This window comes from Doryrhamphus excisus, linkage group LG8, assembly GCF_037039965.1.
Source record: "Doryrhamphus excisus strain RoL-2023G ecotype Guam linkage group LG8, RoL_Dexc_Guam_v1.1, whole genome shotgun sequence".
Classification (NCBI taxonomy): domain Eukaryota; kingdom Metazoa; phylum Chordata; class Actinopteri; order Syngnathiformes; family Syngnathidae; genus Doryrhamphus; species Doryrhamphus excisus.
In genome coordinates, this window is record NC_136364.1 from 3,644,481 (window position 1) to 3,660,342 (window position 15,862).

The 15,862-nt window shown below is 43.3% G+C and overlaps 1 protein-coding gene across 8 annotated transcripts in view; it reads left to right on the forward strand.

The window, feature by feature from the left end:
* The first annotated feature begins 245 nt into the window (after positions 1–245).
* Positions 246–15,862, forward strand: part of synrg (synergin, gamma) — a 28,797-nt gene continuing 13,180 nt past the window's right edge. For 5 of the 8 annotated variants that reach the window (XM_078792643.1, XM_058079164.2, XM_058079162.2 and 2 more), the window contains exons 1-14: positions 246–326; positions 3,642–3,682; positions 4,527–4,669; positions 4,774–4,901; positions 5,069–5,174; positions 5,255–5,366; positions 5,613–5,969; positions 8,535–8,615; positions 8,900–9,096; positions 9,474–9,725; positions 9,795–9,934; positions 10,549–10,664; positions 10,782–10,844; positions 11,297–12,250. In XM_078792643.1, the coding sequence (XP_078648769.1) occupies positions 292–326; positions 3,642–3,682; positions 4,527–4,669; positions 4,774–4,901; positions 5,069–5,174; positions 5,255–5,366; positions 5,613–5,969; positions 8,535–8,615; positions 8,900–9,096; positions 9,474–9,725; positions 9,795–9,934; positions 10,549–10,664; positions 10,782–10,844; positions 11,297–12,250 (2,725 nt within the window). In that variant the 5' untranslated portion in view covers positions 246–291. The remainder of the gene's footprint in view (positions 327–3,641; positions 3,683–4,526; positions 4,670–4,773; positions 4,902–5,068; positions 5,175–5,254; positions 5,367–5,612; positions 5,970–8,534; positions 8,616–8,899; positions 9,097–9,473; positions 9,726–9,794; positions 9,935–10,548; positions 10,665–10,781; positions 10,845–11,296; positions 12,251–15,862) is intronic. The other 3 variants (XM_058079167.2, XM_058079168.2, XM_058079166.2) reach the window with 2 other exon arrangements.

Below are 15,862 nucleotides of genomic sequence, written 5' to 3' on the forward strand. Positions count from 1 at the left end.
ATGTCTTATGATTTTTGACGTAGCCGTGTGTATATATGAGTATATAATATATATATCATTCTAAATGCAATAATAATTCCAATAGCTGTCGAGTTGATTCAAAGAAAAAATAAACAACACTGAAATTACAACGAGGTCAGACAACGTGCTTATAATAAAACATATTAAAACATATTAAAAGAACGTTGCACGTAAACATTGAAGGAGGCTTTGCCTGCGAGACCAAACCCAGGGCAGTACAAAGAATGCAATGATTACGTCATCTTCTGACAACTGACTGCCGTTTTCAAGATGGCGCTGAGGCCGGGATCAGCTGGAGGCGGCAGGTATCTGTCCCTTTACAATCCGCTTTCACTCCGCATTGTCCCATATTTTTGCCACATAGCCAACACACACGACCTCTTTGCTGACAATTGAGGAGGTTCTAAAAGACACTCGCTGCTTTTGTAAGCCGAGAAGGCGAGTGATGAGATGGCTGGTTGCCATAGCTAGCGTTAGCTTGCTAGTTCCTGTCAGGGTAGGATAATAGATACACATTTTACCCGTAATGCCGTGTTTCAACACGTAAATCCAGATACCTAGCTCTTATGTTGGCATATAAAGTGTCATGTATTGTATTGTACAGTCGAGAGTTTGTACCATTGCCGGCATATATTTTATTCTTCATATTTAGCATTGTATCACAATTAACCTTATGCGGAATACGATAGCCTCCCATGAAGTCTTTTATGATTGTCTTTTGTGCTCTTTTGTTATTCGTCGCCAGTTTGTTAAATTAATCGTTATTTGTTGACACAAAAAAAGACCTGTTTGACCCTTAACCTCTGCCCCAGCAGCAAGCTTGATATATAGGTATATTTAGGGACCGTGCAGACGTCTATAATGGAACTATTTGTTCATGTTCTGAGCCTGAGCGATGTAAATAATTAATGGACTTAATACGAGTTGACACTGATAGCTCAGGTGAAATCCAAACCCAGGTGGAAAAAACGTGGAGATGTTTATGCGATATTTCTAATCTGAAGTCCTCTTCATGTCTCTGCCCAGAAATATTAGGATTTCTGAATGTTCTGTGATCATTTAAGCCTCCTCGGCTGTATGTTAATCTGCTCATCTGTAACCTCTTAGTCGGCGCTATAGTGGTTGAAAGTAGGGCCCTATATAGTCACTCCTGATTTATTGTGGTCTGTCAAGCATTTTCACTGAAGATGTTTTAGATTTACTAAGATGCCATATTATATAATTGTTTCACTTTAAAAAGTCTCATCCAAAGTACTGTGGTTACTCGCATCATTACGATTTGAACATTGCTCCCTTGCTACATAGCGTTTTTTCAAAAGTTAGTTCATACACGATAGCTGTTTCATGGTTGACTGTGGACTATTACTATGAGTAAAAAAATATTGAATGACATGTCATTATTCTAGGCTGCACAGCGTAGCGCAGTGTTCCATTTCCATAACTGATCCGTACATTAATCGAGCTACAGCGATATTGTCATTGTAGCAGCTAACGCGGAGTTCTATATTTCTGTCGGAGTGTCGCAACGCCTCGATACTCCTTAATAACGCGACCTAATGGTGCTGGCAAACACTGCATATAGTCAGCCATGGCCTGTCTGACATAACAGCATAGAAAAACATTTTTCCCATTCTGTGTGGAAGTGGTAAGTTTTGGCTTCTTGCCACATGTTTAGAACAAATTTGGCAGCTAACTTGGTAGTCTGTTTCTTATGTCCTTGTTGTGATCCCGTATACTGCATATTAGTTTCATTGGTGAGTTATTAAAACTGTTTCACAACATTTAATTTGGTTGTCAGCTAAATTTCAATTAGTTTTCACTGGACCAGTTCTACACCCTCTCACGAGGGTGCTTGAGGGTGCCATGGGAGTTTGCCCAACCAGTCTACATGTGCTTTGTAGACCAGGAAAAGGCATTCGTGTCCCTTGTGGCATCCTTTGGGAGGTGCTGCGGGAGTACGGGATTGGTGGCGCGTTACTACGTGCTATCCGGTCCTTGTACAAACGGGGCAGGAGTCTGGTTCGCATTGCCAGTAGTAAGTCAAGCCTGTTTCCGGTAAACGTTGGCCTCCGCCTGGGCTGCCCTTTGTCACCGATTCTGTTCACAATTTTCATGGACAGAATTTCTAGGCGCAGCCAAGGTGTTGAGGGAGTCCGATTCGGGGGCCTTAGAATCTCATCTCTGCTATTTGCAGATGATGTGGTTCTCATGGCCTCTTCGGGCTGTGACCTTCAGCGTTTACTGGGACGGTTTGCATCTGAGTGTGAAGCTTCTGGGATGAGACTCAGTACCTCCAAATTAGAGGCCATGGTTCTCAGTCGGAAAAGGGTGGAGTGCTCCCTTCGGGTTGGGAATGAGGTCCTGCCCCAGGCGGAGGAGTTTAAGCATCTCGGGGTCTTCATGAGTTAGGGAAGGTGGGAGCGTGAGGTCGACAGATGGATCGGCGCAGCCTCGGCAGTAATGCGGTCACTGTACCAGACCGTCGTGGTGAAAAGAGAGCTGAGCCGGAGGGCAAAACTCTCAATTTACCGGTTGAGCTATGTTCCCACCCTCATCTATGGTCATGAGCTTTGGGTCATGACCGAAAGAATGAGATCGCGGATACAGGCGGCTGAAATGAGTTTCCTCCGTAGGGTAGCTGGACTCACCCTAAGAGATGGGGTATAGGGTGAGGAGCTCAGCCATCCGGGAGGGGCTCAGAGTAGAGCCGCTTCTCCTTCACGTCGAGAGGAGTCAGTTGAGGTGGCTCGGGCATCTAGTCCGGATGCCTCCCGGAAGCCTCCCTGGTGAGGAAAAGGCAGACAGAGGACACGCTGGAGGGATTATGTCTCACAGCTGGCCTGGGAACGCCTTGCTGTCCTCCCGTTGGAGCTGGAGGAGGTGGCCGGGGACCGGGAAGTCTGGGCTTCCCTACTGAGACTGCTGCCCCCGCGACCCGGACCCGGATAAGCGGAGGAAAATGGATGGATGGGTTTTCAACTAGACATTTACATTGCAATTTAAGTTATAAGAAGTGTTCTAAACATGTGTTTTTACAAACACACACACACATGCAACATTTTAGAGTGAATGTGGTACTACACTATGTCAAAATGAAAAAATAACTCTACACTCTCACATGAGGTTGTACTGCGAAAAGAAGGAAACCAACCAAGCCAAGAAACAGTTTTTAAGTTGAAATATAAAGTTTAAAATGCCCCAAACTACCCTGGGCTCTAAATGGAGAGTTAAATAAGCTAGATTTTATAGTAAACAAAAAGTGCATCTTGTAGTTGATTTGTTTGCTTGTGTGCTCACAGATGAAAAAAAAAATATATATATATATATATATTAATTGAAGAATAGCATACAGTTCCTTTATTTAATGACTGATATTACACTGTATTAAACATGTTGATACATAGAGAAAAAGTCTACAGGTCTTGAGTTTGCATTCTACTAAACGGCCAGCAGGGGGAACTGCTCGTGTTTGCAACAGTCCAAGTCCATCTTATCTAAATTTCTGTATGTCAGCATCATGGATGTGATTAAACTACCGTTTCCCAAGTAGTAAGCATCTCAATCTGATGCAGTTTCTTAAAAATATATGTACTTGTAACCGTTTTTCCTTCCTCTTTCAGTTTCATGTATCCTGTCGGAGGAGGCTTGGGACTGCCACAGGGTGAGTTGCGATGTCGTCAGTAAATAGCCTTTGACAGAAGTTAGAAGTGACTGGTAATGATTTGTGGTTAGCCAACATGAGCATTGCAGCACACGGACGATGGGGCCAAAAGACCTTTGTTTTTTGTTATTTATTTACTTTTGTACATATCTCTCATGTTGTGGCCGGGGGTGTTGGTGTATGATCTGCTGTTACTCTGTAATCCTTCACACTTTTACTCCAAACTTCAGCTTTACAGACACCATGTCTGCCCGCAGCTGGTGTATATTTTGGTAATGACGTTTACCAAGACAGACAATTAGTAGATGACGCACCTGAAAATTCATCGTGACATGGCATCTATTGGAGGTTAACATGGTCGCATTTATTGTTGTTGGTGTCCTTGCATGCTTCTTTTTAACGATGCCAGTCATGTGAGTGCAAAGTATGCAAACAAAAGTAGTTCTTTTTAAAAAAGTTGGGCTTAGTCCTACCACAGTGAATCACATGGCAGCGCCGGCTGTCGTCTTTGTCGGCGTCTGTGCTGACAAACATGCCGGGTTCCATTTTTCTCTTCTTTTTTTCTTTTTTTTGCCACAAGCTGTCACACTAGTCAGTGGGAAAAAAGAAAGAAACAGATTGGCTTGTTGTTGAGTTCATGTCTCTCCCCCAGCTGCTCTGGAAATTGATTTGCACTATCGAAAAATGGTCAGGCTTTTTGTGTGTGTGTGTGTGTGTTTTAAATCAATGCAAGTCATTTCCCCTCAGCGTGCTTCAAATTGGACACACTGCCATGCTGCAAATAGTTTTAAAATCACAATTTTGTCTGCAGTTTTTCAGAGGTGGTTATTTGTTTTCTCTGCAGGCATGGTGCCTATGCAGCAGCAGCAGCAGCAGCAGCAGCAGCAGCAGGCCTTCCCAGTGGTGCAGGTCATGCAGCCAAATATGCAAAGCATGATGGGAATGAACTATGGAGGTCAAATTCCTCCAGGAGCCATGCCCATGCAGGTGTGCCTTTTCGCTTTGTCCGCTGTTGCTGACATGCTTTGGGATGCTTTGCTTTGAAATGCTGCTGGAAAGAAACACATTTCAACTGCTTTTCTATGTAACAGGGAGGAATGGCAATTGGGATGCAAACCCCCGGGATGCCGTTCTTGGGTCAACCCCAGTTTATGGGTATGAGACCTGCTGGACCCCAGTACACTGCAGACATACAGAAACAAATGGCAGAGGAGCACCAGTAAGAAATATATCTACCCTCAAGACATGATGAAAACTAATAAAAGATTGATTTAATATAAGCTCTTTTGTGCCATCCACTCTTTAGAACATGAACACTGAACAGCTATTTATAGACTATTGTTCTCCATGGTGTCTGTGTTAAGAGTTTCAATTTATTGATTTCAGGAAGCGTCTAGAGCAGCAGCAGAAGATGTTGGAAGAGGACAGGAAAAGGAGACAGTTTGAGGAACAGAAACAGAAGCTAAGGCTGCTCAGTAGCGTCAAACCCAAGGTGAATGTCTCCACGTTTTCTTCCTCTTGTCGCCTCTTTTTGCTCTTTTTTTGTCGTCGCTTATTTGCTTTGGTGCTCAGACAGGGGAGAAGAGTCGGGACGACGCCTTGGAGGCTATAAAGGGGAACCTGGATGGTTTCAGCAGAGACGCCAAGATGCACCCCACGCCGTCGTCACAGAGCAAGAAGCCAGGTAGCGTCACATGCTACTAAAGCACCCCTTTTGTGAGGGAAATAACTGGATTAGTTATACAGATTTTTCTTAATTCACATTACCTTCCGTCTTTTAAATAGCATTTTGTTTGAAGATGTGAAAATGCAGCCTGGCTGTTTTTTTTCCATAATTGGCACAACCACAGCTCTTATCTTTTCCCAGAGTTTGTGCCTCACTGTAGAATGTGTGTCGTATTCCATCATCATTATTTCTTGATTCTTGCAGACTCATCATCATCGTCATCATCCCACCCGTCTGTCACCACTACCTCCCTTCCCTCATCTCTCTCAGCGGCCAATGATGAATTTAGCGACTTTCAGGGGCCTCTAGACACCCCAGCATCTTTTCCCCCTTCTTCCTCCTCCTCGACCATCCATGATCGCTTCACTCTGGCCTCCTCATCCTCCTCGCCCTCCTCCCACATGACGGGTTTTTCCAGGGAGGATGAGGAGTTTAGTGACTTTGTTCAGGGTCTGGTAAATTCCGCTCCCTTCCAGCCTTCCACCCTCCCTTCCTTTGTGTCCCTTCCCACTGCCACGCAGCCCTCTGCTGTCAACACCAGCTCCCAATCTGCGTTTCAAGGTAAATGTTCTACTCACCTTCCATTATTTATTGTCTCCAAATCACTTGGACTACATCTACGGCTCTCTATTTGTGATGCAGCTTGTATTGCTTCAGGCAGCCAGTGCAGCAGATGGCCTAACTATTTGTAATGAAAAGCAAGCCACAATGAAGCTTAAGCTCATTCTGGTGGCTAAGACCATTTAAAGGCCTGTCCACCATTAAATCCCAAGCTGTTATGTTGGCTTCCGCCGATGCAGTTTGAATTTGACAATCCAGAAGCTAAAAATGTGGCTAATTGTTATGACCACACATGCAAACCAGCCAGGCAGCTAGTAATAGTAGATTTTAATGAAAGAGGCAAGCTGGATGATGAAACGCTTGTTCAACCCTTTTAGGCCCGTTCTTGGAAGAAAAGCTTTTCTCCTCATGCGACCTCACGGCTCATAAAACGGCCCAGATGAACTTTAAATCCAAGCAGAATTTGGCTAAAATGAGCCCCAGAGCTAAAGTTTCAGCCCAATTTCAATCCAGCAATACCGGGCCGGGCCACTTGGGTTAATTTTTTCACTCTTTTTAACAACGATGTAATCATTTCTCACCACCACTCTGCTTCTTCCTTTGGGCCACGATTGTTTTTCTAGCAGGTTCAGGGTTTCCCCCTAGGATTTTTTGAAGCGGTGGGCTGCATGGGACGCGGACTGCCACGTCTGTGTCGTGCTGCTTCATCACTGTGGCAGGGATTTTTTAAAATATTAAAATTTACAGTCGGAAATAATGTCAACATTAGGGTCGTTTTACAGGCTTGAACAACAAATGCATTAATTCAATTGAGGCACCTTTCTCTAGCCTTTTCTTCCTCTCCTAATCGGTCAAGTGCAATACAAATTTCCTCACTGAGGGACGAATAAAGGCAAAGTGCCGACAGGGCAGACAGGTGATTCCGGTGGTGTCAAAATAAAGTACAGTGAAACATTTATATGGTATTTGATATTGATATTTGATACATATTGTGGTCAAGACATCTAATAATAAGTGTATCTATATAGCACAGTAGTGCTTAAACTTTTCCAGCCTGTGGGCATGACCATGTTTAGTATTTCACATTCACAGTTTCAAACTTTACAGGGCATCAAAATAGTTAATATTTAGCAATTCACAGTTCAAATCAACGTGACAAAGAAAATTACACATAATTCCTTAAGTAGTTGTATATGTCAGTGAAAATAGCACTGTAGCAACCATATACATGCACATGTATTACATCCAGTTAGCATTTAAGATCAAACCTTTTAGATGCTGTATTGGAGAAATTAAAAGGATTATGCAAAAGACAATGCAGCCAATGCAGTTTAGGAAACATATTAAAAAATGTTTTCTAAATAGCCACTACAAGTGAACGGATAACTTTAGTAAGATATGTAGGCATCTTACCGTTTATCTATAATCTGAATAATAAAGATGCATTATCTGGGTGTGGCTGTGGGTATCTGTTCTCCAGTTTTGTTTTTTTTTTGCCACAGTGGCACACAAGACAATCAAGAGGGGGCTTAATGTCAGCTGACTGTCATATGACAACTTCAAGGTGACGGTTATGATGGAGGCCATCACATGACCAACACTACCTTGTGATTTGTATTACTACATCAGTTTCATATTAAAAACAAAAACTCCCTTCCTAGGTGTGGCGGCTTTCTTAGTGTGGCGCTGCGCCATGATCCATTCCATGTAGCGGAAGCTCCTGAGGTTCAGTGGCTGATAAAGCTGGCTGATATTTAGTAGTATCCATTAAGTTTGATTTAATGGCTGTTTTGCTATTTTATCTGATTTTGCACCTGTTGATTCTTGCTGCTACACTTCTTTCAAGGTTTTTTGTTTATAATGTGGATAATTTTTGTCTTATCACCATTGTTTTTTTTCCTGTGCAACAGCAATTAACGCCAGCACAGTGTAGAGCTCCTCCTTGGTCAGCAATGTGTCTCTTGGGAAAATATCTGCTGATTCATGAAGCTTCCTTGTAGTAAATACACTTATGGTGCACGTTGCCTGTTTGGGTCTAACATGGGTGCACATAGACTTGTGCAACAAAAGCTTTGCATGCTGCCTGCTGCTCCCTTTTTATTGTTGGTATTTTTCATCTTCTGTGTCATCACAAGCAACAGCAAATAGTGAGAGGAGCTCATGGTAATGTAGGATTACAATATTTAAATGATGTGTACTGGGTGTTGTATGTAAAGCAGCTCACCTGCTACATCTCTGCGGGTGTGTTAACATAAATGATTAACTAGGTCAGTGTCAGCTATTTTTTGTCTACTGTAATCTTCTCTTGGAAATGGCTGAAGGCTGATTCATGTGTTTTGTAGGGAGACATTTATTTGTGAGTCAGTGTAAGAGAGTTACATCTGCACTGAGCCTTACAGACATGATTTTTTTTGTTTTTGCGCAGTTGCATACCAGAAGGGCTCAGCTGCCAAGAGGCTTGGTTGCTCATATTCCTCTACAAGGCTTTTACTACAACAACTGACTGTGTGTGTGTGTGTGTGTGTGTGTGTGTGTGTGTGTGTGTGTGTGATTTGATTTTTACAGCTGGTGTTGGTGTGTATCCACAACAAGAGCACATCCAGTCCATGCTGCCATCTTGGCTTTACAATGACAGTCTCATCCCAGGTAATTCCAGCATGTGAATACACTGTAAAGATTACGAGCTTAAATTTGTTTATTATTTAGTTTCAGTTGTATGGTAGCTGTGCATGGGTATTTAGGGGAGCAGGTCACACATATATCCACTTGAAAAAGAATTTGTAGAGCATGCCAAAGCAACAGATGGGACTGCAATATACGAGCTTACATTTTGGGAAATGCACAATAACAACAATAATAAATTGCAAGAATATTTAAAAACTATCTCCAATATAAAGAAAACATTTTTGTCTCCTGTTTCCTTTCCTCAGAAATGTTCAAGAAGGTTCTAGAGTTCACCATGACTGCAGGAGGAATCGACACCGGCAAGCTCTACCCGCTCCTCATGTCGTCGGGTCTTCCCAGAGAAGCCTTGGGGCAAATCTGGGCGTCTGCCAACCGCACAACACCTGGTATGCTGACCAAGGAGGAGCTCTACACTGTGCTGGCATTAATTGCTGTTGCACAGGTAAAAAACAAAAATTATCCACTTTACACATAATCATTGTGCTTCTTGGCTTTAAAGACCCACTCGCTGACTGAAATTTGAAAGGCTTAGCAGGTGAAAAATGCAAGTGAATCAGCATAGGACCTGCGGAGCATTATAATGGGAATTTATGTCTCGTGTTTGGCAGCAGGCTAGTTATCCTCATCCTGGGCTTGTCATCAATGTCCCACAGAGGATCTGTAAGCAGTTCACTAAACACCAAATGTTATTGCTCTCATTTCTGCTGTCATGGCACCTAATCTTAAGTGCTAAAACACAACAATGTGGAGTCTCATGAGATTGTATATTGGTGTGACATTCTGCTCAAGTCCTTAAAAACAATTAAAAATGTCTTTCAGAGTGGCCTGCCTGCGATGAATATGGACATCCTGAGTCAGTTCCCATCTCCACCCATGCCCAATCTCCCAGCCCTCTCTGTTGCCATGACCCCCGTCATGCCTCAGCACCAGCAGCCCATCATGACCCATCCGCCTGTCTCCATGGCCATGCCCATCAAGACCACGACAGTGATGGCCATGCCACCGGCGGTTCCCGTTCCTGCTACAGCACCCACCAACACCAACTTCATTGCCACTTTCCCACCTGCTCAGGTAGCACTTGTTCAGATGTACTCAACGCCATGTGGTAGAACCCTCTCCCTAAAACCCTGATGCTTGTAGGGGACAAAAGTTGATGACGATGACTTCCAGGACTTCCAGGAGGCCCCAAAGGCTGGCGTGGGAGACCAGGCATTCACTGACTTCCACGGGGAGTCTAGTGCAAGTTTCCCCGTCAGCATGGCATTGCAGCATCAAAACAGGTAAAGCATTCAGTATCAGTGGTTACATGAAACACCTCATGGAAGTGGTACCTCATGGAAACACTGCTTCTTTCTAGAAACCTTCTCAGAATAACAATGAGTTTGGGATCACCCCTAATGAATTGATTTCAGCGGACAGTCAATAAGCTAATTTCCCCGTATTACTTCACAAGCCCAAAGGGAAAGGCAATTATCCATCAAGAGACAAGGGATGAGGCAGAACAAAATTATCTCTTATCTGAGTGGCTTTATGTTTCCCTCATATTTCCTCCCTGCAAGGACAATGATACTTTTTTTGTAGCAACGAAATCGAGAGGCAGAGATTAGTTTTATTAAACAGTGGTTGCAAAGCTCATAACAGGGATAATGATAAGAATAAGCAGGCTTTTCCACAGCACTTTACTTTGTATGTAAACCACATTTGATTGCAAGTCAGCTTACAAATTTCCCCACTGAGGGACGAATAAAGGCATATCTTAATCTTAATCTTATTTTTGTGAAAGGCAGATGTTCACAGACACATCTTAAACATCATTGCATGATGAAATAACAGTAGTCTGCCCACTGACGCTAAGAGTGGTGTGATCTTTGACAACTGCCTAATGTCCCCGTAGTGCACCTTCCATGTTGACTCCACTATCTGGATCCTCCTCTGCCTCCTCTGACAAGTATGCCGTCTTCAAACAGCTGTCTGTGGACCAGCCGGCAGAAGCTACAGCTCCTACTTCAGGTACATGCTCAGGTTTCGTGTGCCCACAGCAGTGAATATTAAAAAAATATCATACTATCAAAGTACAAAGTGATGCTTTTTTTTTCCCCTTTCCCACCGAACCCGCTTTCTAACCAGATGGCGGAGACAAATACAGCGTGTTTAGACAACTAGAGCCACCTGCTGACAAGAAACCACTAGGTAAGACATTTCTGACTGCAATTTATCCACATTCATAACAGATTAATCAGTTAATGCTCACTCTCTTGTTATTAATCCACAGCCCCTCAATAATTTGGGCTATAATTCATTCGTTAATGTTGATAGCAGTTGTTTTGCCATCCCTGTTTCATTAGAACAGTTTGCAATGGGGACCAGTCTTACAACTCCAGTAAGTTGTGCTCTGCGGTAACCTTTCCTTGACATTGTCAGGCCCTGCACGCTTTATCAGTGTTGCTCTATCTTCCATTTTACACCATCTTTGTGTGCCAAGATTGTCTTATACCAGTCCTCACATAGTATGACTTTAATATTTCCAGTGTGAGCGGTGCAGTGTGTGTAATTTACTACGTTTTCTCTTTTTAGGGGTGTGAATTGATCACAGAATGTGTTTATCTACTATTAATAAGTCTTGTGTTCTCTGTGATTTGCAGGTGAAGGATTTACGGATTTCAAGTCTGTCAGGACTGATGACGGCTTCACAGACTTTAAAACCGCCGACAGCGTCTCTCCACTAGACCCTTCAGAACCGGCCAAGATCTTTCAGCCTAGCTTCCCTTCTGCTTTCCCCAATGCTCTATTGCTACAACAACTCCCACAACAGCCATCAGCCATTTCGCTTTCTCAAGCCAAAAACTCACTTAACATGGCCGATCTGGACCTTTTCTCCCCAGTCACATCCTCTGTCCAGCCAGCTGTTGAAACACAGACAATCGTCTTCCCCTCTGCGCCAGTACACCCCTCTCTGGTGGTCCTCCCTGGTGGAGCCAAGCCGCCTGGGGGAGGAGCTGACGACTTTGGTGACTTTGCCCTCTTTGGCTCCTCCTCTGATCCCACTCAACCTCCAGCAGCAGCAGGAGGAGTGGCCGCTGCGTCACAGGACGACTTTGCTGACTTCATGGCATTTGGGAGCTCTGGAGGGGAGCCCAAAGGTGAGAGCTGTGCAGGGGTCCAAGGTGAGACGGTGAGACGGTCTCAGCAGAGCTCAGACAAGTATGACGTGTTCAAACAGCTGTCTCTTGAAGGCGGCCTGGCCTATGATGACACAAAGGAGAGTGGCGGTGGCTCCTTCTCATCCCTCAAAAGTGACACTGATGACTTTGCCGACTTCCAGTCTTCAAAATTCTGCACAGCGCTCGGCGCCTCAGAGAAGACCCTGATGGACAAGGTGGCCACTTTTAAACAGGGCAAGGAGGACTGCATATCTGTCAAGTCCCTCGACCTCCCATCCATCGGGGGGAGCAGCATGGGAAAGGATGATTCTGAGGACGCACTCTCAGTACAGCTGGACATGAAGCTCACCGACATAGGCGGAGACTTGAAGCATGTGATGTCAGACAGCTCGCTGGATTTGCCGGGTCTCTCGTCCCACCAGCCCCCTGCTACAGGTGAGGAACTAGTGCGTTTGCTCTGGTGAGGGCCCTTGCATTCTCACACATACACACGCACAGCGATTCCATGGCCAGCTGCGGCCTCTCTTTCTCCGTGCCCTCTTTCAGACAAGGAGGTCAAAGGGCAAGTAAGGACTTCCCAGGTGAATATGTTTAAAAGGAGGAGAGAGACATCACAATCTAATAACATATCAGATTGGGTGTTTGCTTCATCCAGCTGTTAGCATTCATCTCAACATTCATTTATTTATTTTCCCCCATCAGCTTTCCATATTATCCCTTCCAAACGCGTTGTGGTGACATAAGTGTCTACTTACCTACAGTGTTGTTGTGGGCAGATTTGTTAATGTGCTTGCAGTTGTATATCATAGACAAGTCCCCCAGATGGTGTCTGCGTGACCCTGCTAAGCTCTGTGGTTGTGGCTGCTTCCCTGCATATTCACAGGTTTGACATTTGAAAATGTGTGTGGTTGGTTTGTGCATCTAGGCAAGGTGAAAGATTTGTCTATAAGCAGCCAACAGGAGCAAATCCTCATTTACAATGATCAGGACAAGGCTGCGGGTAGATGTTTGCACTGCGCACATAAAATTTGCACTGGATTATTTACCACCCAGTCGCAAAAACACTCAATGACAACCTGCTGCAGTCATGTCTTATTCATCCAGCATGTCACCTTCCACAACACATTCATTCATACATTTCTCAGCATGCATTTTTTCCATTTGTTTGACAGTGGTTGCGTATGCTGCTCCCTGCCTAATCTTACATGCAGCAGTCCAATACCATAAATGTACACATCCTCATTGCCTTATGAATGAACTCAACAAGCTCCTGTGTACTTTGAAAAGCTGCAGCAAAACATTTAAGACACACAAGTGATTCAACATTGAAGCATCCAAAAAGATCTCTTGTTATTCTGTATGGCTCCCTCTAGTTTTACACTTGGCAATATTTTTTTTATTTAAAGGGGACCTATTATTTTTTTCCACTTTTCTGACCTATAAATGTAGTTAGAATGTTTTATTTTCGTGTTAAATGATGCGGTTGCACACAATGAGGTTTGCACATTTGGAAGTGAGCCCTGAAAGAAGTTTGGGATGGCTCAAAACGCTGGATTTCAAAAGGCTTCATAAAACTGCCCCTTTGTGACGTCACAGAGGGGTGGACCTCCTCATATGGGTGCGTCTGTAAGCAGATGAGCACTCTGCCCTCCCGCAAGCTCTGCTCCTCTGTCTTCTTGGTAGCAAAGCTGCATTTGTTTACAATTCCTAATAGCGCCACCATCAGACAGTTGGAGTTGGAGTGGTTGGAGTTCCTGATTCCCTATCAGCAAAAAAATGCATTTTAATCTGCCAATGGCATTTCTCACCGGACTGTTTTGTGAACATGGGCCACTATGCAGCTGGACTAGCCGACACCTTTCCAACGTTACTCGGTTGTGTGGACTGAGAAGCAGTGAGTCACACTTTATCAGTGTCCTAACTGTGTTTATTTTGTGCAAGTCATGGCCCAAAAGTGCTTGCGTACAAGGAGCTGGGTTGCTGATAGCTGTTTCCCACCACAATTAGTGGCCACATTTGGTTACCGATGCTGTGGAAAAACGCTAAAATGCTAAAGCTACTTGCCATTGAGAGACGTCTAGAAGTAACCTCTTTTCTTGAGAAACTTCGGACTGTCCAGTATCTACTTCCGGATCGGATTCAGGATCCAACACATATGGCTGTATGTTAAAAGCCGGCATTTTAAAAAGATACATTGCAGTTTCTTAGCAACTCTTATACCGTTTATCAACTCCTATAAAGTTACCGGCATAATCCAGAACTGTTTCTATGCATGCGGGAGTTTGACCAACCACAGCGCAGTGGATGTGCCTGGATGCTAGCCATTGGTGGAATACACGGTGGAACCACAAAATCCCAAGAAATACAACTGAATATGTGCCGATTCTGGAAGAACTATAAAGCTTTGTGTGCTGGTTATCGTGTGTATGCTCTATAGGAGTCCACAACTCAACACAAAGGGCTGAAAAATGAGCATGATAGGTCCCCTTTAAATTATTGGACAGCAGTAGACTATCTTGTGTTCCTAATGTGTAGCAGACCCAGCCTCCTCATGCTTTGCACAGTGTTACTAACAATGCTTGCTCTTGACATAATCTTAAAGAGACAGTATTCCTTTTGTGAGGTCGCTTTTTGAGTATGGTGCACAGAAGGAAACTGTTGTCATCTTTTACCTGCGGGTCGCATGAAATTGTAACGTCTGCTTCAATGGTGTGTTCCTCTGTCAGTATTGCCCTGCTTTTTTGCTGCCTTTTCAATTTGTGAAATTGACAAGTACACAGGACACAATGCCAGTTTATGCAAAACAGAACGGGAATGTATTCGCACAATTTTCGAAGGGTATTTTTACTACAGGAAATTAAGCTGTTATTTTGGTACAGGGAAGATTTTATTTGATTTTAGTCCTACTACATATTGGATTTGGGAAATGATGTGCTGTTATTTAGCGACTATTCTTACAAACCATCACAACAAGAAATTAAAAAGGATACTGTCTCTTTAATAATAACATCTGTGATTGGGATTTCCGCTTTAAGAACAGCCCTTTTTGCTTCCTCTAACCCTTTGATTGCTTGACCCAGATAACTTAATAAACAGTATTTTTTTATCCAAATTCATAGTAGATGATCAAGTTAGAAGGCTTCTATCCTTATGTATTTTTGTGGCCATTCTCTGCCAGATTTGTCTGTCAAGTCCTCAAAGGGTTCCCCCCCTGAGCTTTATCTTATCCAAAACAAAAAACTGTGGCTTTTGCAAGCTAAACGTTTAAATGAATCTCCTTGAATGACTGATTTTTTAAAAAGTCTGTGAATGTGCCTTGTGCTTCTCTCTATCCTCGGGTTCTCTTGGTTTCACCTTTTTGGCTCTTTTTCTGCCCTCCTGACTCTGCATGCCCTTGTATCATAACGAAACTGAACTCTATAGTTTTACACGTGTTAGTTTGCAAGAAAAACAAACCTCTTGTAACTATAGATCTCTTTCACAGTACTTTGTGACTTTTTCTTCTCTTTTTTCCCCCTCTCTCATTCTTGTCGTAATAAATATTCCTGTTGGTATCTCTGAAATGGCTAATCGTCTTATTTTTCTTCTTTTTCCCTTGCTTGAGATGCTTCAAATTGATCTAATTACTGCACACAGCACTAGATCCTTGTCAATTTCACAAATTGCTTTTTGTGTTCTCCAAGGGATTGCACACCATATGTCTTAAAATGATGCTTGTTTGTGTGACTGTGTGAGTGTTACACCTGAATATTGAGGGGCAAAACAAAATAACCTTTGTGCAAGTACAACTCAAAATGTAATATATATGACAAACGTAGCTTAGCATTTACTCAACTGTGGAGAGTATCTCATAAATATGTTTTCAAATCTGCCTTTAATATAGATATCAGTCCGATATCAGCAAGGATCATGCATTTACCTATTTTGTACAGTGAAATGTTCGAAAATGCTTGATCAAGTCAGCGCTGTTACTCTGAGAACGTCTGGAGTATAGTTGTAATCAATGATAGGCATAATATAGCGAGGTTCGCAAAGAAGCGTTTAAAC